At 45.2% G+C, this 24,875-nt stretch overlaps 1 protein-coding gene across 1 annotated transcript; it reads left to right on the forward strand.

Annotated features, from left to right (window-relative positions):
- Nucleotides 1–257: 257 nt before the first annotated feature.
- ERRFI1 (ERBB receptor feedback inhibitor 1) lies at nt 258–17,691 on the forward strand. Its single transcript, XM_029065623.2, has 4 exons — nt 258–410; nt 13,431–13,615; nt 13,784–13,860; nt 14,999–17,691. The coding sequence occupies exons 2-4, from the start codon at nt 13,494–13,496 to the stop codon at nt 16,198–16,200; spliced, it is 1,401 nt and encodes a 466-aa protein (XP_028921456.1). The 5' UTR covers nt 258–410; nt 13,431–13,493; the 3' UTR covers nt 16,201–17,691.
- The last annotated feature ends 7,184 nt before the right edge of the window (nt 17,692–24,875 follow it).

The following is a 24,875-nucleotide window of genomic DNA, read 5'->3' on the forward strand; positions in this document are numbered from 1 at the left end:
GGCTTTGAAGACGTGCAAGCTCCCCCTACAAAGGCAGGTGAGAAATCGAGCCGGCGATCAAACCTGATCGCTCGACCCAGCTGAAATAGCCAGGTCCCCTCCAGCCCCGTGGGGCCCCACCGCTGCTAGCCGGGCATCGCCCCTTTAAGGGCGGCCGGGCCGGCGCGGGAGGGGGGGGAGGGGCGGAGCCGGGCCGGCAGCGTCGATGAGCCCGCCCACCTGCTATAAAAGCGGCCGGCGGCGGCGCCCGAGAGCGTTTGCGCCTCCGTGAGCCGCAAGGGGGTGGGGGGCGGGAGAGGAGCGGGAGTTGGCGCCTGCGCAGTGCCGCGGCCCGTTTCCCCGCAGCGCTGAGCCAGCCGGAACGGACATGCGCGGGAGGCTGTCGAGGGGGCAGCTGTGGCTCAGCCAAGGTAAGGGATGTGTGTGTGTGTCTGTGTGTGTATGGGAAGCTGGAATGCATTACCTACAGATGTGTGTGTCAAAGAGAGTGTGAAAGGAGCTGACTGGAAGAGTTATCCCTGTAGGGGAAATAGTGTGTGGGTCCCCCATCCTTCCCCAAATACTTCCCAGCTCCAGCTGCATGTGAGTTGGGGGCCTGCTGCAGGGGCCTGCAGCAGATGTGTGTGAGCAGGGAGGCCTCTGCTCTTCCCAGATGCAGGAGGGAGAGGTCCAGGCAAGAACTTTGCTCCCCCAGATGGGGGGATTGGGTGGGAGAGGCCTCCCTCCGGATGCCTGGAAGGAAATGCAGCCCCTCTTTCCCTCCCACCCCATCCTAGTTGTGTAGCTCTCTCAGAGGGAAGGGGTTCCCTGCAGGGATGGCTGGACCCCAGATAGTAGACTGGGAGCCCGTCATTGGGCAGGGATTGTCTCTATCTGTTGCCTAAGTGTCCATTCCAAGCGCTTAGTACAGTGCTCTGCACATAGTAAAGGCTCAATAAATACTATTGAAGATCTAAGTATAGTGCTCTGCACATAGTAAGCGCTCAATAAATACTATTGAAGATCTGTGTATAGTGCTCTGCACATAGTAAGCGCTCAATAAGTACTATTGAAGATCTATGTATAGTGCTCTGCACATAATAAGCGCTCAAATATTATTGAAGATCTATGTATAGTGCTCGGCACATAGTAAGCGCTCAATAAATACTATTGAAGGTCTAGGTATAGTGCTCTGCACGTAGTAAGCGCTCAATAAATGCTATTGAAGATATGTATAGTGCTCTGCACATAGTAAGCGCTCAATATATTGAAGATCTGTGTATAGTGCTCTGCACATAGTAAGCTCTCAATAAATACTATTGAAGATCTATGTATAGTGCTCTGCACATAGTAAGCGCTCAGTAAATACTATTGAAGAGATATGTATAGTGCTTTGCACATAGTAAGCGCTCAATAAATATTGAAGATCTATGTATAGTGCTCTGCACATAGTAAGCGCTCAGTAAATACTATTGAAGAGATATGTATAGTGCTCTGCACATAGTAAGCGCTCAATAAATACTGTTGAAGATATTCATTCATTCAATAGTATTTATTGAGCGCTTACTATGTGCAGAGCACTGTACTAAGCGCTTGGAATGGACAAATCGGCAACAGATAGACATATGTGTGAGTGTGTGTGTGTGTTCAAGGGAGAGCGGCTGTGTCCAGATGTGTAATAATAATAATGTTGGTATTTGTTAAGCGCTTAGTATGTGCGGAGCACTGTTCTAAGCGCTGGGGGAGATACTGGGTCAGCGTGGCTCAGTGGAAAGAGGCCGGGCTTGGGAGTCAGAGATCATGGGTTCGAATCCCGGCTCTGCCACTTGTCAGCTGTGTGACTGTGGGCAAGTCACTTCACTTCTCTGGGCCTCAGTTCCCTCATCTGTCAAATGGGGATGAAGACAGTGCGCCTCAGGTGGGACACCCTGATGACCCTGTATCTACCCCAGCGCTTAGAACAGTGCTCTGCACATAGTAAGCGCTTAACAAATACCGACATTATTATCAGGTTGTCCCACTTATTATCAGGTTGTCCCACGTGAGGCTCATAGTCTTCATCCCCATTTGACAGATGAGGTCACTGAGGCACAGATAATTTAAGTGACGTGCCCACAGTCCCACAGCTGAAGAGTGGCAGAGCCGGGATTCGAACCCATGACCTCTGACTTCCAAGCCCGGGCTCTTTCCACTGAGCCACGCTGCTTCTCATGTGTGAAAGGGGGAACCCTGTGGAGGTGACTGTCCCCTACTTTTATCCCAACCCACGAACGGGCCGGATCCCCCAAGATGTGGGTTCGAGAAAGGGGGCACCTCTGGGTAGCCATCTCCTCCCCCACTCCCCAGGTCTCCCCACATCCACTCAGATTGTCCTGGAGTCCATGCATGACGATGCTGGGCATATCCAGCTCACTATCCCTTTTTGACCCTCATGAAAAAGCAAAGATGTCTTTGCAGCCGCATATTTGACAGGAAGAGACCCTTTTCTGCATTAGGCCTTCCCTTAGGGTTGTAGACAGTAGGTAGCAGGGTGGTAGAGTTTTTTTTCTCTCTCTCTTTTGGGTCAGAACTGTTTTGTTGAGAGCATTTGACACTGTTAAATTCCTGATGGTCCATAAATCCTACCCTAAATGCCTTGGTGGGAGGCCATAGTAGGGCTCTAGTAATTGCCTGCCAATTATTTGAACCTTCTCATTCCCCGAACTTTATCTATGGAAAATTGCTTCACTCTTAATGATTTTCTTACTAGGCCATTCCTCAATCTTTCTTAATTCAGTCAATCTAGTTGATTATTTCCCTAGTGGTCTATGTCGTGTATCCTCTTTTTACACACTTATCTTCTGGGTCTCCCCCCCAGATAATTTCTTGAAAGTTTGGAGCTTCAAGACTAATGATTCCAAAGTTGGGTATTCCCTCCATTGGCCTTTAAGTCTATAAACCCGTGCAAATTAGATTACTTCTTAGCTATGATTGGTGGTGTATTGGTGCTTGCTCAGTCTTTATTAGGATTTCATCACTGCTTGAAAGAAGCAAGTTTCCTACCTGATAAAATATGAATAGATTGTTAGTCATAAACTTAAGTGTAGTCAGGAAAGGGACTGTAGCTTTAAAGGAGGTGTGTTGGTGACTTTAGATACACCTGTAACACAGGTAGGGCAAGACTGGTTTCTAGGCAACTGTCAGAGGTGAAAAAAGGTGAGGTTGAAATTTTATATGGATGTACATAAATATGTATGTATATATATATATACTTTGCAAACAAGTGCCCTACTAGGTATCAAGCAATATAATAAATATGCATCAGAAGAAGGCTATTGAGTATGTTGTCATCTGAAGTAGTTTATCCAATCAGACTTTGTCTGGGTTTTCTTTAATGCATTCTATCCAAGTTTCTGTAAAATGGAGTAAAGTGGAACTGGCTTAGATTATTATCTTGTTTTTCAATGAATTGTAAGGTGCCAAACCCGCCAAAAGAAAGAAAAATGCTTGCTTGTTAACATGCTTACTCCAGTTACCAGTATATTCTAACCCAAGATCTCTTCCTGATAAAAGAAAATTTGAACTGCAAATAAGTATGTTTTAGCATGGGTATTATGACAGTTTAGGTTTATTTTTTGCTCAGTTAACTTCAGTCAGAAGTGTATTTTTAGTTGTCCTGGAGAGAGGTCTAGTTTAGGTGATGCATGTCTTTTCTTGGACCAATAGACTTTAAAGTAGGCTAGGCCTCTGAGAAGAGTTTCTCTGAAAGCAAGTGTAAATGTATCTCCAGACTTGGAGTAGTCAAAAGTATCTGCTTAAACCTTAACAAATTTGAGAATCATATCTTCATTTTTTGTGTCTTTTTAAAAAATTAGGTTGTGACCAATATGGGTTTGTGCCCTTTCCCTAACCATGGTCCACAGCAGAAACTAATTATGGAGCAGTCTAACCATATTGTAGGTAACTTTGTTTTGAAACCCATTTTCATTGTGGGGAAAATAATACAGCTGGTTCACCACCGAGGATAATTCTTCCTTTCTGGGAACATTAATAGAGGGCTTAAAAATGAGTTGCTGAAATTAGAGGTACAGTCAACATGTTTGAAACCTATCTGACTCCTCCGTGCCACCAGGTTCTTTTAGATGGTGAAGCAAGGTTAAGGGATAGACGTCATTCATTCACTGTCATTTATTGAGCGCTTACTGTGTGCAGAGCATTGTACTGAGCGCTCGGAATGTATCATTTGGCAACAGATGGAGACAATCCCTGCCCAACAACGTGCTCACAGTCTAGAAGATGCATAGGGCAAGAACCTCCCATTGTTTGTGTGACCTAGAGGAAGTCGAGGTGAAGATTTTTCTCATCTTTGTCTATACTTATTCAAAAGTACATTCCATTTATTTTGACAATTTTCAAAAAGTATTTCTTTGCTATTAGAGTGTAAGCTCCTTGTGAGTAGGGAAGGTGTCCCTTTTTTAGTACACTGTATCACATGCACTAAGTGGGCACTCACTAAATTCCAGTGCTAGGCTCAGTAGAGAAACATCACTGCCTTTTAATCCACATTAATAGAAATTCATTATTCTCATCCCCTATCGAAACCAGAGTTTCTTAACCCACTTTGATATTCTTTGCATATTTTACAAAGGTGGTTATGAGGAATTTGCTTTATCTCTACAAGCATATTGCTTTGGTGGTGTTCCCGCTTGCCAGTGAACAACTGTTTCAAGTCCAAAATGTGATTTCAGAAGTTTCTTATTGAATTATGTACCCAGCCTGGAGAGTGGACCTAGTGGAACTCATATTTTAGAGGAAAAAAATGGTAGGCGTTTTAAGGTCTCAACTCATTGCTAAACGTTTTCCTCTAAACAGTCATTTAGGAGGTGTCCATTCCTAAGTTGAATTAGGGGCCAGACCTCATCGATGATTATTCTATTACTATTATTTAGGTCCTTTTCTATAAATATAAAAAGGTAGATTTTATGCTCTTAGTACGTATCTGTAATTTTATTTTTCACACATTCACATGATCATGGTGCTAATATCATTTAGCCAACGTGGACTCTAGTCAAAATAGACACCACACATTTGGGGTTCTCTTCCTGGCACTGCCATTGACTAGGTTTTGTGACTTTAGGGAAGTCACTTATTTTCCCTGGGCCAGAGTGTTTCCATCTATATGCCAGGCTGTTGTGTAGAGGTGTTCAGGATGAAAATGTTTGGTTTGATCCATCAGGCCACGGTAATTTGCTACCCTCCAAATAAGAGAAGGTCATTTTTGGAAACTTGCTTCTGCCTTTGCAAAATGGTGGCTTAAGCAGTCTCTGCAGAACCTTATAATCAACTAAATTATTGGAATACCCTCTGTGTCAGTGTTCTGTGCCAAGATCTGGAGAGTATAGAAGTTGGAAGATAAAAAGCCCTGGCCACAAGGAGTTTATACTCTAAACAATAGATACACTCAAATTAGATTGTAAAGGGAGGAAACAGGAGAATGGAAAGAAGCAGTTTGGTCTAATGGAAAGAGCATGGGCCAGGGAGTCAGAAAGACATGCGTTCTCAGTCAGTCTTTTATTTGAGCACTTACTGTGTGCAGAGCACTGTTCTAAGAGCTGGGGAAGCTACAACAGACACATTCCCTGCTCACAAAGACCTGTGTTCTCAGTCAGTCTTATTTGAGCACTTACTGTGTGCAGAGCATTGTTCTAAGAGCTGGGGAAGCTACAACAGACACATTCCCTGCTCACAACAAGCTTACAGTCTAATAATAATAATGTTGGTATTTGTTAAGCGCTTACTATGTGCAGAGCACTGTTCTAAGCGCAGGGGTATGCAGGGTAATCAGGTTGTCCCACATGAGACTCAGTCTTAATCCACATTTTACAGATGAGGTAACTGAGGCACAGAGAAGTTAAGTGACTTGCCCACAGTCACACAGCTGACAAGAGGCCGAGTGGGGATTCGAACCCATGACCTCTGACTCCCAAGCCCGTGCTCTTTCCACTGAGCCATACTGCTTCCCTAGGAGACAGTCATTAATATAAATTACAGATATGAACATCAGTGCTTTTGGACTGGGCCCGAGGAGGGGGATGAATAAAGGGAGCGAGTCAGGGTGATGCAGAAGGGAGTGTGAGAAGAGGAAAGGAGGGCTTTGTCTGGGAAGGCCTCTTGGAGGAGGTGTGGCCTCAGTAAGGCTTTGAAGAAAGGGAGAGTTCTAATACTGGCTCCTCCACGTATCTGCTCTGTGACCTTGGGCAAGTCACTTCACTTTTCTGTGCCTCGGTTACCTCAACTGTAAAGTGGGGATTAAGATTGTGAGCTCCATGTGGGACAGGAATTGTGTCCAACCTGATTAGCTTGTATCTACCCCAGTGCTTAGAACAGTACTTGACACATGGTAAGTGCTTCACAAATACCATTATTACTTTTATTATAGATAAGCGAGTTCCTAAATAGTCAAGAATCTGCCAGAGTTTTGAAGTAATGGAGTCCTTAAAATTATTCATTGAGTTTTTTGATCAAATAGACATTTTTCAGTTAGAAGTATGTAATTCACAGAAACTGACACCCTCCCCCCCGCCAAAAAATGTGTTACAGGCAAATTCTAACTATAGAAAGGTGGTTATTTAAATTGAAAAATGCAACAGCCATGGCATATGTAGAAAGTAAGTACAGCACCTAGGTGTGCCCTGGTGAAGACTGTGAAATATAGGTCACTACAATCACTAAAAGCCTGTTAGAATCCAGATCATCCAAAAGACTTTTAATGACCATATAGTTAGTCAGGCTGATGGGGTTTTCCTGTAGTTTGCTGTTTCTTTTCCTTGAAGGAAAAAGTTGCGTAAATACCGAGTTGGAAAACCTTAAGTTGTGAGAGGGCAATGTTTACCTATCTTCTGCATTCAGAGGTGCACGTCCAAGCCAGGTGACAAGCCGTGGGCCGAGGGGGTGGGAGGGGAGAGAAGTGGACTGAGCGCAAACCAATCCTTATGTCTTGGAACAAAGGTCTAGGTCCAGGGCCCGCGTGTGGGAATGTCATCAATTATATTTATCAAGCATCTAGGGTGAGCACGCCAAGCATTGTGCTGATTCCGTGGGAGAGTACAGTAGAATTAATAGACATTCATTCATTCAATCGTATTAATTGAGCGCTTACTGTGTGCAGAGCGCTTGGAATGTAGACATGGCCCCTACCCACAAGGATCTTACCATCTAGCGGAATAGACAGACACTTAAAATAATTTACAGCTAGGAGGAATAACATAAAAGGTAGATAAATGCTTGGGTGGGGAAGTAATACCCTAGAACTAAGAGGACACAGAAGTGCTGAAAATTAGGCAGTTGGGGGGAAATCAGGTGGGAAGCTGCCTCTCACTTCGACACTTATTTACAATGAGGGCACAGAAGTGCTGAAAATTAGGCAGTTGGGGGGAAATAAGGTGGGAAGCTGCCTTGCACTTTGGCACTTATTTACACCCTCTTTGGACTAAAATCTATCTGTGTATTAATTATTTTGACCACTCGAATTATAAATGTTTTTATGATTGTCTCCCCTGCCATAGTGTAAGTTCTTGTGGGCAGGGAGCTTCTTTATGTTGTTAATTCCCAAGAGCTTAGTACAGCACACCGCACCAAGTGGTTGCTCAATAAATGCTACTAGAAATTGCCTGCCGCGCATCAAAACCAGTGCGCTTGGTGGAGCACCCACTGATTGCAAAGCGCTTTACTGAGCACTTGGAAGAGCACAGCAGAAGCAAGAGAAGATTCCTCACAATCTAAAGGGTGACAGAAATTATTTAACAGTGTGGGGAAAGGAACAAGCACAACGGTACAACAGGTAGAAGTACAAATAGGCCAAGAAGAAATAGGTGAGAAAATAACTGGATTTACAAAAAATACAAATGCACGTAAATAATGTGCCAGTAACTCAGTCATAAGAGCAGATAGAGTTAATTATCCAGAAAGTAAGGCTGAGAGAGGCTAGGCTTGATTTGGGATAATCAAATCTTCCAGGATGGGTACTCATCACATCACTTTCTATAGCTGTGATTTTCTAAGCTCTGTACTTTGGTGTTTAGTTAGGTAAATAAAGAGTTCAGTTCGACCATGAAGCCCTGATGTCCAGGGTATCTGGAAAATTCTGGGCAACCGAGTTTCAGAATTACTAGATTTTTTTTTTAGGAGAAATTGAGAAAATCCAGCAATATCATTTACTGCTTTTAGCTACTTCCTAATGGTGCAGAACTGTCAGTTTTTAACCAACTTGGAAACACTTATGTTTTGATTTCATTAAAGACTTTTACATTTTTTTTCACTTTATATGTAGAAATGTGAATGGAAAGAAGCAACAGATATTTCAGTCCCTTGATGGACAACAACACTGATTTGTGTTTGCAAAGGCAGGAAGGAAGATATTTCTTTCCTTTTTTGACGTGGGTGTTTTATACACCCTGTTTTCTGAAAATTATAGCATTCTACTGTTAGAACTGAATCTGAAGGGAATTGTGAATTTGGAGAATGCACGGCAATCTTGACCTTGTATTTAAAAAGTATTTCTAGTGAGAAATTGCTGAGTGTCCATTTTTATCGATGAAATTGTTAGAGATGAAAGGCTTTCTATAATAAAAATCCATCTGTATCTAGTCTTGAGAATTTTAAATGTTTCAATTGTTTTGTTTTTTCCCAGTACTGAGAACAATGCTTGGCACATAGTAAGTGATTAACAAATGCCATCATTATTATTTACTATGATTAAAATAAGAGTTAATTTAGATAGGATGGATGAAAGAATGTCAAGTGAATTTTAAAAGGCAAATTTTATTGGTAACTTTGGAGCATTCTACTACTTCAATTAAGCAATATTTATCTCACCGAATGGGAAACAAAGGGCCAGAAACTCTGACTTGGTGTGTCTTCAAAAGCCCCTGAAACGACTTTAAATAGGGAACAGATTGCAGAGTTGGAGGCAATAGTCTAGCAGTAACCCTTAGGCCAGGATTACCGGAGAGAAGAGGCAGTTATCCAACAAGTAAGTCAGATCCAAAAAATGTTTTCACCTAAAATATGTAGATAATTGAAGCAAAGAGGTTTTTTTGGCTTATATTATGCAGTTAATGGCTTATTCTTTCCATTCTTTGCCAGTTTAAACTAGTGAATGTGGTCATCTATCTATTCTGGGTACTGGAATGATTATGTAGATAAATGTTAAATGCAGCCGAGAAGACCATGTATTATTCTAAATAAACAGAAATCAGGTTCTAAAACCTGATTGAAAGGAGGAAATTACATCACACTGTCAAATAAGGAAGTACTGGGCAGAACTGGATGAGTTGTATGACAAAAATGTGCCCCTCCTCCTGTGGATGGATTGCTTCTGAGATTCATTAATGAGATCTGGTGGCAAGGTAAGCAAAACTAGGTTACTGTCTTAAAGTAGCCTGTTCCCTCCTTCTAAACAGAGCTTTTCTAGAGACTGTAAGCAGTGTGAATGCAGTTGTGTCTTTGAAAACAGCATGGTGATTTTCTTTGGATACATATTTTTTAAAGGCTCAAATGGGGGGTGGGAGGACACCTTTAGCTTCAGCCTGGTTTTATTTAGCCTGACTGCAACTCATGTTCTGTAGTCTAAATTCTATATTCTAAAGCACTGACTGTAACAGAAATGCTGCTTTGTAGGAAATGGGGGGGGGATGGGAAGCCAGAAATGCAGCTCTTTAAACCATGCTCTTTGAAGTCTCTAAACTGATATTTTCAAATAACCAGCAGTGGAAATGTTATCAGAGGCTCTGGGATGCAGCCTCTTGTGTTAAAATTCCTAATCAGATCTGCAAAATACCAAGCCCTGACTTTGAAAGTCACTTAAAATATGAGCTTCTTGTCCCTGACAATCATAAGCTTCCAAGAATTACTGCATCCTCTGGTCTCACGGCAGTAGAGAATCATCCTCAGTAGGGAATCATCCTCAATTTGAATTTCTTTTAAATCTCGGCTTCTTCCGATTCCCCTTTTCTATCGAGACCAAGGTAAAGCGGCCGTGTAAGCTGTTGTGCAACTGTTTATGGTCAGAATGATAGAAGACAGGAATCCCTATGCAGTTTGGAGGGGGGTTTTCGGGGTGGGGAGATTGTTTTGGGTTAAGCAACGTGTTCCGAAAGGTCCTTCCAGCACCCCTGATCCGCCCCTTACTTTGACCGAGCAGTATTGTAGAAAGCTTGGGAGTATTTCACATCTGGGAAATCCCTGAGCTTGTATTGCTCTGTGATAGCCTGCCTTTTTGGGTGTCTGGAAGGTTAAAGATGAGCCTCTATTCCCCGCCCCAAATGTTTTTCCGACTCCAACTATGTGAACTTCTGCCTAGGCCCTGCTGTCTAGAGGTCCACTTCTTGGATGTAGAATGACCTGCATGGCTGGCAGCTGGGAATCCTGCAGCATCTAGAAACTAGTGCCGGAGCCGAAGTTGACCAAACTGCCCAAGGTTCATTCCTAACGAAAGTGTGGCACAAACTACCCTTTTGAGTCTATGGGCTTGGTATTTTCCAGCAGAAGAGAACATGCAATTATACTGCTCTCCTCTCCCCTCTCATTCAAAGCCAGTAGGAAGTTCGGACAGTTTCATAACACAGCCCATTCACAATTCCCCATTGAAATTTAGAGGCAGGTCACCTTCTATGAATACACAAAGACGCTATTGTGGTCAGGAGTGAGCTGGCTCAGTGAACACAATTCTTTTATATAAATTTTTTTTTCTTCGGAAAACTAACGAGTAGGTGATGGAAACAATGATTGAAAAATAACTTTTTCTAGAATGTGTAAATAGTTTTAAGGGTCCATTGAAATGGACGTCTAGAATTCCAAGGCAATTTCAGAGCAGGCACTAGTTACACAATCATTCTGTTGAAAGCTAAGATTTAGACAGCATTAGGAGGCTGACACACAGTAATTACTAGTAGTCCTTGTTGGCATGCAGGCAGGTGGGGGCTGGGCCTCTCTGAATCCCCTGCGGGTTTTTCCTGTAATCTGAATGAGCGATCTGCCATACGTGTGCTTTCAAACTACTTAAACACCATATTCTCCTTCCTATCTTGCCTTTCATTTTTATATTACCACAGATACTTTCTCTATGGTCTTGCCGGTGCTTGTAGTGTGCTTGGAAAAACCAGAGTAAACCACACTAAGACTGCCCCGGCCTATGGAACTAAAAACCATCCCGGGGTGGTGGGAGACAAAGCCTAGTTAGCGTGGGGTAGGGGTTGGTTTTTTATTTTGTTTTTTAGTAGCTTTTTTCCTAGCCTTCCCTTTTGCTTAATGTCCAAATGGAGTGTAGTGTGTTTGGTGCGTAAACCAATCGCAGTTCCACCAGGTCTTGATTTCCTCAAGGATTGCTGTTGTGTTGGGAGGGCAGTGGGGGAAGATCACTTTCTAAATTTTAATTGCATTTAAAACCTTTTTCTCTTAGAGGCCAGTGTGGTATGGCGAGATCAGCCTTCCCATTCACTCGGTCTCTGTTGACTCCTGTGACCTTTAGCAGGGCACTTAAAATCTCTGTACTCTCTATTTTCATTCTCTCTGATGTGAAGTAAGGATAATTCTTTGCAAAACACTTTTCTGAACCTCGGAAGAAAGGCTCTTAATTGGGTAGTGTTGTGACTTCTTTCCTACTGAAGGAATTAAAATAGTAGAGCAAGTGAAATTTGGAATTAATGTGGGGGAGGAAGAGAGAAAAAACAACCCCCAAAGCAAGTTATTTCTGGGAGGTATTTTCCAACTTCCTCAGTATTTATCATTTATCCTTAGTCCAGTGCTCTGCACACAGTAAGCACTGGATAAATATGATTGATTGGGACAGAAGGCAAGTACTGGGTAGAATTAAATTGACACTTCCTCTCATCCAGAGGTCAGAATCCTTTCGGGAACATTTTCTGGGCCAAAGATGTATATTTGCAGGCACTGAAAGCTGAAGACTCCTAGATTCGGGGGTGGGGGTGGTAGTGGTGAGTGAGTGTTTTGGAGTTCCATGGGAAGGACTGGTTTAGACTCCCCCCTCCTCCCGTTTATCCCCCCTCCATTCCTAGTTGTGGAATCTGGGATCCACTGAAGTAGATCAGTCAACCGATAGTATTTATTGAGCGCTTACCATGTTCAGGGGACAGTACTAAGCACTTGTGAAAGCGTACAATAAACTCAAACTCGTTGTGGGCAGGGATTGTGTCTGCCTATTGTATTGTACTCTCCCAAGTTCAATGCTTTGCACACGGTAAATGCTGAATAAATACAATTGAATGAATGAATTAGCAAACACGTTCCCTGCCCACTGCCCATAACGAGTTTACGGTCTAGAGATAGGTTTGGAAGAATTGGTAGTCAGAGAGGATCTTCTCCTTGGGTGCGTTGAAGGTCAGAGCAGAGGCCCAGAGATCTGCTCATGTCCTAGGGCAAATGTTTATCATGACTGAGGGGGAAAACTGTAAAGGTAGACAGAGGAGGCGGGTAGGTGGAGGCTTAACAATGCAGTCTGTAGCCAAAGGGAAAGGCATAGCAACAAAAATCTGGGAAACAATGAATAAGGCAAAATCCAATTTACACCCTTATTGTGATGCAGAGGCTTGAAGTCAGGAGAAAGATGTACGCCACAGAGTAGAATGTAAAGTATGCATCTTGTAAATTTGTTTAAAAATGGAAAGCACCCAGTTGTCTGTGACTGACTCTTTGCTAATCCAACACATCCTGGTTTCTTAACTAGGGTATTTTATCCCCAGAGGAAACCCAGCCCAGAGAGGTTAAGTGCCTTGCCCAGAGTCATACAGCAGGCCCGAGGCAGATCTGGGATTAGAACCCAGGTCTCCTGACTCCCAGTCCAATGCTAGTGAGTAAGTAAGTAAACTCTTAAGAATGTTTTCCTCATAATGTAAAATGGGATTGAAGCTTTTCAGCTGACACTTGGGGAAAAAAATGGGCAGGCTGACTTTTGCTTCAATGCTTAACACAACTGTACATCAGGAGGTTGGTCTAATGCAAGGTTAGACAAAGGTTTGTATGCTTTGGCAAGCTAATAGGGTCTGTTGTGCAACTGTCAGGCTCTGCAATACAAGGTCTGCTTTTGCTGGCACCTGACTGTTTCTCATCTGCTTTGCTGCAAGTCCTTGGGTTGATGTCTACATAAATGGTCTTTTATGCGCTCTTACATCTTTATTATGCATACTTAGATCACTTTGATTGTTAGTTAACAAAACAAGAAGTTGCAGTATTGTCCTTTCTGGAAGTTAAGAAAAATAGACTTTATCTGAGCAAACAGTTCTACCCACCAGGTGATTGGGCCGAACTAAAGATCTATTACAATTGATAATTAGCTGTAATGCCTGAAATGCTTTCTGTGGGCCTTCTTGTGATCCAAATTTTGCTTTTCTCTCTCTCTGTCTCTCTCTCTCTCTCTCTCTCTCTCTCTCTCTCTCTGTCTCTCTCCCTCCCTGTAGGGAATGAAAGTGTCTGGTTAACTGGCTCTCCGGAAGCTTGGGGACACCTTGGACGAAGACACAATGTCAACAGCAGGCGTTGCTGCTCAGGAGATTAGAGCCCCACTGAAAACTGGATTTCTGAGTAATGGCCAAGCCATGGGGAATCTGAAGACCTGCTGGAACAGCCATAGCGAGTTTGAAAAGTAGGTGGAGAGACAGCTAATGCATTGATTTTTTTTTTCTTTTTTTTCCACCTTTGAGTTTGCAAGAGCCACTGAAGTCCAAGATCTGCCCTGCAATTTCTATAAATATGGCCTTAATGGGGGATGTTGACCATGTTAAGAAAAATTAACGAATGTTTTCCTTTATAGTAATTTCTTTGGCATCGATTCCATAAGCATGGCCTACAGTCTGAATTCGACCGCCCAGGAGCACCTGACATCCATAGGTATGTGTCTGGAAAGCTTCAATTAGGGGATGAAGCCCTTTGAGGGATAGAGACTGAGAAGCAGCACGGCTCAGTGGAAAGAGCCCGGGCTTGGGAGTCAGAGGTCATGGGATCGAATTCCGACTCCGCCACCTGTCAGCTGTGTGACTCTAGGCAAGTCGCTTAACTTCTCTGTGCCTCAGTTCCCTTATCTGTAAAATGGGGATGAAGACCGTGAGCCTCACGTGGGACAACCTGATTACCCTGTATCCACCCCAGCGCTTACAACAGTGCCCTGCACATAGTAAGCACTTAAATACCAGCATTATTACTATTATTATTTTTATCCCCTCCCAGAGGCTTCCTGTGAAGGTGAATTCTATTTCAGATAGTAGTCTGACCTCTAGTGGCAATTACCCTGCAGAAACCCCGGCACTTTGTCCCGATTGCTGTTCTGCACGAATCGGAGACCGAATCAGTGATTCTGAAACACTGAGGAAGCCCGCTCTTCAGGAGGCCGTGAACAACGGGTTGTTCAAACTCACTGCGGTTACTTGTGTCCAGTGAGGCGGCTCCTGGAGGATTTCCGCAGAAGCTGGGAAGTCACAGAGGGAAGGAAAACTGCAGCGGGCCGGGATGCAAAACACATTTATTGCGGACAGGGTGGCCTGAACCCGTTTGACCAGGGGGCTTTTATCAGGCTCTCAGTGGGACCGCTCACTCTTCTGCATTTGAGCCGTATTCGCGATGAAGCCCCTCCCCGGGGCACTTTGAACGATTAGGCCTCTGTAGCGTGGCAGGTGGGTAAGCTGTGCCCTGTTCCACTTTGGTAGATTTTTGTGCATGTCACCTTGCTTGCCTGAAATGTGTGGGTGTGCACATGTCCAAAAGGAGATAGAAGAGATAATTTTTTTTTTCTTTGAACCTGTTCATACGCATGAACAACCTTCTGTTCTCTAATTACCCTCGAGGTTGCCTGGTTGTTCTCCTCCGGGTTACCAGGAAAGTATTTCACCAACAGAGGTGCTCGGTTAGACGGATGCAAGCTGCCAGAAGTGTAACTAGCTGAGGCTTCGCCCACCCGCTCCTCTCCTCCCCCCCAATCCAGGGTGGGGGAAGCCGGGACTTGGATGGTATTCATTTATCTCGTTCATTCTAGGGCCCGTTTCCAAGTCCGTCCCAATGAGCGGCCACTGCTGTGCAGAGAATGGCTTCAAAGCTCCAACTCAGAAGTCCAGTTTGCCTCCCCTCATCATCCCCCACAGTGAGCATTCCGGGAGGCACGAAGACGAGCAGATCGTTTCCGGATTTAAGAAACTCTCAATAAACGGGAGCTGCGCGTCTCCCAGGAGTCCACCTCTCACCCCCATTAAAAACGGTCTTTCCTTGTTCCCTCTCGGGGCTCCCGGGGAGAGGGGCTCCCGGCCGCTCCCCCCACTGCCAATTTCCGAAGACCTCTCTCCGGACGACACGGACTGCGAGGTGGAATTCCTGACTAGTTCGGACACGGACTTGCTTCTAGAAGACTGTGCCCTTTCCGTTTTCAAATACGGGGTTCCGGGCAGGCGGAGCTTCCGGGGGTGCGGCCAGATCAACTACGCATACTTTGACACCCCAGCTGGGTCTGCGGTGGAAGATGGCAGTGAAGCGGCCGACCCGAACGGATGTATACAAAACTCAAATCCCCTCTTACCGCAAAACCACCGGAGATTACGGAGGTCCCACTCGGGGCCGGCTGGATCGTTTCACAAGCCCGCGATAAGGATATCTAGCCACTTACACCGAGCCTCTCCCAACTCAGATGAAGACAAACCCGAGGTCCCCCCGAGAGTCCCCATCCCCCCTCGGCCGGTGAAGCCGGATTACAGAAGGTGGTCGGCGGAGGTGACTTCCAGCACGTACAGCGACGAGGATCGTCCCCCGAAGGTCCCCCCCAGAGAACCCTTGTCCCGAAGTAACTCCCGCACACCAAGCCCCAAAAGCCTTCCGTCATACCTCAATGGGGTCATGCCCCCTACCCAGAGCTTTGCCCCCGACCCCAAATATGTCAGCAGCAAAGCCCTTCAAAGACAGAACAGTGAAGGATCTGCTAACAAGGTCCCTTGCATTCTGCCCATCATTGAAAACGGAAAGAAGGTTAGTTCCACGCATTACTATCTGCTCCCCGAGAGGCCCCCGTATCTGGACAAATATGAGAAGTTCTTTAGGGAAGCGGAGGAAACCGGTCCCGGCCCCCAAGTGCAGCCTTGGGCCGGAGACTGCGGGGTCGTTTCGGCTCCGGAGAAGCTGGACTCCAAATCTAAGACAGACCTAGGCAGCCACGTGAAACGCAAACACTTATCCTACGTGGTTTCTCCGTAGGCTGTCGGAACGTAATTCAGCACAGGTCACGAGGGATGTGATAGTTCTTGAAAGAATTTTTGAATTTTGTCAAGATCTAAGGAAAAAAGACTCTCTGAACACTACCTAAACGGTAGTTATCTCTGTCCTGAGGAGAATGTGGAAAACCAATGTAAAGTGTTCTTCTGTTGATTATTCCTGTGTTATCTTTGAAGAGAAATCTTTCTATTCAAGTCTCTAACTTAAAGATGTGAGGGAGGGGGGGCGGGGCACGGCTGGGGGAGACACCTTTTTAATAGAGAAACATTTGGTGTAACCGTAGACACAGGCGAGCCAGTTTGTTACTGTCTTAGAGTAATATATATTCAAAGTTATCGAACGATACAGGCTAGGGGAATGAGACCACTGGCCGACGGTAAACCGAGGGAACGGAAGAAAGTACGGCATCGTTAGTTTTGAACCACAAGAGGTTGTATGTCGTGGGAGTTCTTGTTTTCGTTTTTCCATCTGACTCTCCGAAGGGAAGACGTTTCCATTGAAACCGCGGGGTCCGTGCTTTACCCCCCTGAACCTTCGTGCTGGTTTAAGACTCATCAGGCGGTCTGACTCTTGGGGAATTTTTTGAAGTTCAATTAGAAGCAAAATTATTTGTACATGTCTCACACTTTGGAAAAATTAATAGAAAGTAGAATTAGTGTACAACTTCCTTCACTGGAGCTGGGTTTCCTTGCCTCGTGGTGCCTTCAGAGTCGTTTTCACCGGCTTAGGGAAGGCCACTATGAAGGGATGCTAGTTACCCCAACAGAAGTGGGGCTCTTTCAGCTGGTCTCTCGCTGATAGGAAGAAGGCCTGCTAGATAGACTAACTCACTCATCATTTGTTCATGCCTTGAAGGGGGAAGGAAGAAGCCTGGGGTTGGGACTTCACTACCTACTGTTGAGGGGTTTTGTTTTTTTGTTTTTGTTCGTTTTTTTTACTTCTGACTGTATTAAAAAACAGAAATACAACCCAAGCTGGCCTTGCGTTGCTGGTTTCTGTTCAGTATTTTCTGGGGTTTGTTTGCTTGTAAGGGAAACAGTTCCACCGACCAACAGCCCAATCAATGTACGTCTTAATACGTGAGGTCATGTCCGTTTCTTTCGGTTTAAAAACTACTTCTCGCAGGGGACTGTTGCTGCTTCATTGATTCAGTTTCTCACATCCTTACCCGTATTTTTCCTGGATAGATAAGCACAAGAGAGAGGTGCTCACTAACTGAGATACATTACTACAATGTTCTAACAGTTAAACAAGCTGTTTACAGTTTAAACTGCTGAATGATATATTTGAGCTATTTAAAGCTTATTATATTTTAGTACAAACTAAATGAAGGTGAAAACATGCTATAGAAAATGCACTGATTTCTGCATCATGTGTACAGTATTGGACGAAAGGAATTTATTCATTTTGTTGCATTATTTTGAATAATATGTCTTTTCATTTTAATAAAGTTATAATATTTATGACAGTTAATAATGTTTCTTGCCGTCCCTGTTCTTTGTCCTTCCCGTGGGTTTCTGAAGTTATTGCTGAAAGGTTGCTGCCCGATTCCCTTAATTTGAAAAGTGGTTTCAGAGCGAATGAGAATCGAATTCTTTCTTAGAAGCAAATCCATGATGAAAGTGACCTCGGTATGATCTCCACCGAACAGTGACTTCCACCGTCAGCCGCAAGCCGACCTCTGGGGTTGGCTCAGGGTTATTCCATCCCGGAGGTGATGTTGGTAGTGCAAGTGCAGGAACTTGGCCTCAACCTCCCTTCCCACCCTTCCTGTGTCCCTCCGTATCCTCCACCTTCAAGAAACTGGTTTGATTTATACCAACGTTTGGGCGGGAGGGGCCTAGGACAGCAAGGGAGGGAATCAGTCCGGTTGGAACTATTTGGAGGTGAATCCTACTGTTCCTCTTAGGGGACTCTTGACTTTCTTCCCCTGCCTCTCAGGCAGGACCAAGTGTCCTGCTCTCCCAGCTCCCTGCAATCAGCCAGCCAAAGCCTGCCCTAAATTGGACCTAGGGCTGAACCTGCTCTAGGAAATGATTCAAGTTGTCCAGCAGGAAACGTGTCTATCAACTCCGTACTCTCCCGAGCGCTTAATACAGTTCTCTCCCCGCAGTAAGCGCTCGATAAATACAATTGATAGTGATTTCTAGTGATTTGTTCTCAAATCTCATCTCTGATCATGCTACCTATCCCCCTCTTGGTATCTTCCGTTGGTTCTGCTCTCCTTTCCTCCTTTTGCCCTTTCCTCCTGTTCTCCCTCCTACTTAGACTCTAAGCTCCATGTGGGACCTAATTATCTTGTATCTACCCCAGTGCTTAGTACAGTGCTTGGCACATAGCCCTTAATAAGTACCACACATTATTGCTAAAAAATGTCAACTTTCCTCTTATTGCCCATGTCTTCACCATTCTGCCCTTGCCTATATCTCCTCTTCATCCTCCTCACTGTTTTGCAGCAGCCTCCGCTACCTGAGTAGCCCCCTTCTTAGTCTAGTTCTCCTCAAAGTGAGCTTTTTTAAGGAACATCTCTCCCTGATCACCAAAAGCCCCCTGCGATTGTGTGGAGACTGCACATGGCCAGCCTTCACTCCTGGCTGTGGGGTGAGATGGGGCGAGTATGTGTTCTACCCATGTGATTTTATGATTTTTTATTTTTTTTTAATGGTAGTGTGGTAGATAGAACACAGGTCTGGGGCTCCAAAGGTCATAGGTTCTAATTTTTGTTCTGCCACTTGTCTACTGTATGACCTTGGGTAAGTCGCTTAACTTCTGGGCCTCAGTTACCTCATCTGTAAAATGAGGATTGAGACTGAGCCTCACATGGGCAGGGACTGTATCCAACACAACATGAGTTGCTTGTATCTGCCCCACGGCTTAGTACAGCACCAGGCACATAGTAACTGCTTAATTATAATTATTATTATTACTATGCTTACTATGTTAAGTGCTTACTATGTTGCAGGCCCTCTACTGAGTGCCGGGATAGATACAAGCTAATCTGGTTGGACGCACTCTCTGTCCCACATGGGACTCTCGGTCTTAATCCCCATTTCAAAGATGAGGTAACGGAGGCCCAGAGAAGCGAGGTGACTTGTCCAAGGCCACCCAGCCAGACAAGTGGCGGAGACTAGAACGCAGATTCTCTTCCACCAGGCCAAACGATGCAAGGGTATAAAGCGGAGCATGCCGGGCCGCTGCAGAAGCCACCTGTTGTCTGAAGGACGGCGACGGCGAGAAACCCGGATTCCTGCTAAGGTTGCATTCCCAGTAGTGGGAAGGAGGAACTTCATTGGCCTGTAAAGCTCCCTGGATGAATGTGACAGTGTTCCTTTAAGGTCTTGGCCACCACGCCCCCCGGCCGCCCGAGGCATCGGGTCTCTGGGAAATGAGTCAGCCCAAGGACAGGCTGAATCTGAATTGTGCACCAGGCAGAGAGCCTCCCCCGTGTGAATTCCCTGCCCTGCTCCACAGGGCTGGCAACAGTTGTGTTATTGTTCTGGATAAGGAGGTAACTTCACCTTAAACCCACAGGTCCAGGGGCCTGTTTGTTTCCAGTAACTAGATTGGAATTTTCTGGGGTGTCTCCTTTCGCTGGAGAGGGGTGGGAGGGGAAGGGGTCCTTTTCCGAGAACAGTATGGTGGAACGTAACACTTCCAAGTTCCCGGTCGAGTTCCACACCGTGAAAGCTGACGGTTTTCGGGTAGATTTGGACTTGGATCGTTCCAGTTGTTTACAGTCGCGAGCTACCTTTTGCGCGTCTAACCGCACACGAGCGCTAGGCAGGGTGGAAGTGTACACCATTGGTTTTGTGCCCGTTTGTAGAGTTCTCGAGCCGGTACACACTCTCGTCCTTTTGCCACGAAGAGCACGTTACTAGAGCGTGTTTAAACAAGCCCCCGTGTCTCCTTTCATCTTATCTAGGCCGCGCGGTGAACGTTTTAAAAGGCACCAAGTGGCTCCAAAGGACTCTCGAGTGGGTGTGCTGGATGGACTCGGAATCCGTTGCCCTGTCGGTACATTGGAGTTGCCAACTCGCCAGTGGCAAGGCCCCTTTGGCAGCCGCTCTGCTTCGGTGGGGTGCCCTGCCTGAGGAGCCATTTTCCATTCGTTAAGATGGTCGGTTGCATGTATCTGGTTTGGCCTGTTTCACCCGCAGTTTCCCCGCACGTATGCGTGTATGCCCCTTCATTCGTTCAACCGTATTTGTTGAGCGCTTACCATGTGCAAAGCGCTGTACTAAATGCTTGGAAGAGTACACCATTCATTCATTCATTCAATAGTATTTATTGAGCGCTTACTATGTGCAGAGCACTGTACTAGGCGCTTGGAATGTACAAGTCGGCAACAGATAGAGACAGTCCCTGCCCTTGGACGGGCTTACAGTCTAATCGGGGGAGACGGGCAGACAAGAACAGTGGCAATAAAAGAACAAGCAGACACATTCCCTGCCTACACCCAGCTCACAGTCTAGAAAAGTCTACCCACACACCCGTTTTCTTCCCAGTAAACCAGAAGTGTTGGGCAGCTCTAGGTTAGTGAATGAAGGGCAAGCTCACAGGTCCTGTGTTCTAATGCTGGATCTACCACTTGCTTGCTACGTGACCTTGGGCAAGTCACTTGCCCGTTATTGGGCAGGGATTGTCTCTATCTGTTGCCGAATTGTATATTCCAAGCGCTTAGTTCAGTGTGGCTCAGTGGAAAGAGCCTGGGCTTGGGAGTCAGAGGTCATGGGTTTGAATCCAGACTCTGCCACTTGTCAGCTGTGTGACTGTGGGCAAGTCACTTAACTTCTCTGTGTCTCAGTTACCTCATCTGTAAAATGGGGATTAAGACTGTGAGTCTCACGTGGGACAACCTGATTACCCTGTAGCTACCCCAGCGCTTAGAACAGTGCTCTGTACATAATAAGCGCTTAACAAATACCAACATTATTATTATTACAGTGTTCTGCACATAGCGCTCAGTAAATACGACAATGAATGCACTTGATTTCTATGTTTCTTCATCTGTAAAATGGGGATTAAATACCTCTCTTCCCATCTACTTAGGCTGGGAACCCTGTGTGGGCCAGAGACTGTCCGCTCTGCATATGCTATATCTACCCCAGTGCTTAGCTCAGTGCTTGGCATAGAGTAACTGCTTTAAATGCCACCACTATTATGATGCTGATTAGTAGCAGGAGGTATAGAGATCCATTCTTTTAATCCTTTTTTTTTTTATTGTAAAATGCAATTTTGATGCCAGAAAGCTTAACCCCGATCAGTCAGAATTTAAAAATGCAAATCCATCAGTCCGGCAACTGAAAATTATAGTCTCGGCGCACTTGTGCCTCCGCCAGAGCGCGTACGGATGGAACAAACCAGCAATTACTCCTTGGGAGCAAGGGAGACCCATTACTTCGAATAGCCTGATGTAAGTAGTCCAAACACTGTAATCACGTGTTGCGTTGCCTCACCTCTCAAATTCTGCAGGTAGGATGAGGGCTTAGCCCATCGCCCTCCTTTGAAGCTTCGGGACACGGGGCACCCTCCCCCCTTCTGAAGTCTGAGGTCAGTGTTGCTCGTCTAGCCCGAAGCCCAGATCCCTCCTTCCTCTCAGCCTGCGCATTGGCCGCCCGAGGCCCAGGCCCGCCGCAGCACAGAGGAAGCTGTATTTTCTATGTTTTGAATTCCTGGCCATCCCCAGTGTTCTTGGATGAACTGGTGTTCTCGTACACACTGTCTCTATTTAGCGAGCGATACAAGTTCTAGGCCGAGCGGGAGCCAACTTCGACAGCGACTCCTATGAGTAATCCCCGCCCCTCAGCCTAGGGGCCGCTCGGCAAGCTCGAAGCAGCAGAGGCAGTTTCCTCACCCACAGCAGCTCCGATAGACACATGATAAGACTTGTCAGTGTACCACATCATCCCTACACAAGAGCCTCTAATTACACGTCTGAATGTTTAGAACTCGGGTGGCGTGGACTCTCCTGGTCCATGTGCCGGGAAAGGCAGAGCAGCATAGTTTTTGCGGCAGTGAGAAGATCCCACAGGAAAAAAGTTTCCTTAGCAGTCGGCTAGTCCATCTTACCCAAAATGAAGTCCACAAAGTCAAGAGGAAGAGGCTCCGTTTCAGCTTTAAAACATGATCTCTACTGTTTCTGTGTTCTCTCTGTACTTACTAACTCCAAGTTTGCTGACACCCACGATGTAGTTACCTTGATGCTGTGAGCCCTATTTTCCCCCAGTTGGCTGTGTGGGTGTTAATCAGAACATTAACATCCCACACAAATACGTAGTCAACGTCTCAAGCTTTTAGAAGATTTCAGGGATCGCTTTTTTCTTATTATCAAAATTAAGACGGGCAGAGGTGGAATGGAAACTATTCGGCAAATGTTTTATTCATGCTCCTACCGATCTACAACTGTACGGCGGGAGTTAGTCACGTTATCTTCCAGCATCGATTCAGAATGGCAGTCCTTCCCTGGATCATGTTGAACAAACCCGGTCCTTTAGCCTAAATCTGTCTTCTTTCTTTGCCCAGAAACGCAGCTTTTGTTACCTAGCCCTCTGTCTAGGGAATCGAAGCAGAAGCAAAAGCTTGGTGAGTTGTGAAGTGCGGAAAAGCAATATGACAGAACAACATCATCCATTTTTAGACACCAGCATTTTACTTTGTACAATGAGTCTTTGTCTTTCTGTAGGTGCATCTTGGTGTTGGGCAGGGCATTGTGGGGAACTCTAGCTTATTTAACTTCTTAATTTATTTACCGACGTCTTTAGCCGAGCAGCAAAGTTTGCAATGCAGTGCAAGTCTTTTACTCGGTGTTTTTCAGGATCCCGTTGCCAGTAGCTCCAAGAGAACGAGTTGGAAAAAAAACCCCAAATCCCCAAATTAATATTTGCCTGTGTAGGACTGAGGGCCACCCGGGGCGTGACATTGTCGGGGTGCACACGTTGGCTGTGGGGTTCAGCAGCCAGTGCGTCTGGGATGAAAGCAGCACTGAGAGTTCAGCACAACAATTGGTGGTTCTGTCAGGAGCAGCAGCTGTGTAGGAGGATTTAGAGAATGGCAGCCAGAAAGTCATGTGGGGTTTTTTCTTTCCCAGCTTTTTTTTTTTTCTAACTATATTTTGTAGTCTCTATTTGTGGTGGTGGTTGTGTAGATGTGCAATTGCTTCTTGTCTGGAGCCCACAAAACAAAAAGGCAACAGCATATTTTCAAAGCTATTAGCACCTGGAAGCTCTAATTTCTTGGAAACAATAGGACACTATTCTTTCTGTCCAGGGCCCCATTGAGAGGAAAATGATGGTTTTAAGTAGCAGATAATAATACGCTGTGTAGAGCCAACAGAACATGTGATTTGTGTTTTCTGATCATCTTCCAGTCATTTACAAGAATATATCTGACAATAAATTGATTCATGTGACAGGCTCCAATGTTCATCTGAGGAAATTAATTTCTTTTCTAAACAGTTCAACATTAAAACCAGTTGATAGTTTACTGGCAAGCAATTTTTCTGATGTCATTTTTCTGGAAACAGCATAGGACTCTAAGATTATAGGTTCAGTACCTGGAAATACTGTCACATGAATCCTTAGTGTTCTGGATATTGACCTTGTGAATAGCCTTTGTATAGGCAAAAAGAGGTGTTACCCTCCACCCATCCTGCATTATAATTCTGTCCTTGCTTAATCCCCGCCCAAATGCCCATTTCCATCTACACAAACTCATATTATTCTTTCTGACTCATACATAAACGCCACACCCTGAGTTGCACATAAAACTCTGCCATGTTATTTATACATCAGTGTGCACTAAAACTAGTTGCGGCTTATTTAGAAAATGTCAGCGGCTCTCTGTTTTCTGGCAAACCCGGGGGATCAAACATTCCCTCTGCTATTTTTTCCAGATCTTGAATAAATGATTTTTTCTCCTTAAAAGTGGGTGAGCCAAAGAAGCCACAGCACTAAAACCTCAATGGCTATCTGAAGGGTACCCCAAGACGACGCCAACAGCAATTCTTCCCCTCCCTCAAACCACACACAAACACACACCCCAATGTATCCATGCACTCTAACCTCTGGGACCACTGAGGGCTACAAAAAAACCACAAAAAAACGGCAAGTGGGCCAAAGGCAGGGACCCAAGACAGGCTGAGAGGGCAGGAGAGAAGGAACTGGGGGCTTAGGAGATCATTGGACTTTTTCTCCCTTCACCCCACCAAAGCATTATTTGGAGTGAATGGGCAGCCCATTTAAGAGATCTCAAAGAGAAAACCAGATTCCCCAGCTAAGCATGTCAGACCCGGCGCAGAAAGACGACCTACCAGCTTGGAGATCTATTTCATTCCTTTTGTGTTTGGCCTTCCTTTAGGACAAGGGAAGTCCTTGTGCCTCTCAGGTATCTGTTTCTCTCCATTGAGCTAACTGAGAGATACTAAAAGAGCCTGTGTGGAGAACAGCATATGTAGCATTGAGGGGAATGTGAACATTATTTCCCAAGGCACTGGATGTGTTTACAATGGAAAAATATAATCTGTAATCTTGAGCTAATTTGCTTTGTAAGGCAACTGGGTCAAATGGCTCTTAGTTGGAAACTCTGGGGGTGGGAGTATAAAGTGAACCTTGGAGAATTTTAAAGTGTCCAAACACTGAGCACTTGGCTCTCAGGGCTTA

This window comes from Ornithorhynchus anatinus, chromosome 5 (genome assembly GCF_004115215.2).
Source record: "Ornithorhynchus anatinus isolate Pmale09 chromosome 5, mOrnAna1.pri.v4, whole genome shotgun sequence".
Classification (NCBI taxonomy): Eukaryota; Metazoa; Chordata; class Mammalia; order Monotremata; family Ornithorhynchidae; genus Ornithorhynchus; species Ornithorhynchus anatinus.

Coding starts and splice junctions, on each gene's coding strand:
- ERRFI1 (XM_029065623.2), top strand. CDS start 13,494: ATGTCAACAGCAGGCGTTGCTGCTCAGGAGATTAGAGCCCCACTGAAA. Junction 13,616..13,783: donor AGCCATAGCGAGTTTGAAAA/GTAGGTGGAGAG, acceptor TTTCCTTTATAG/TAATTTCTTTGGCATCGATT. Junction 13,861..14,998: donor GGAGCACCTGACATCCATAG/GTATGTGTCTGG, acceptor CGTTCATTCTAG/GGCCCGTTTCCAAGTCCGTC.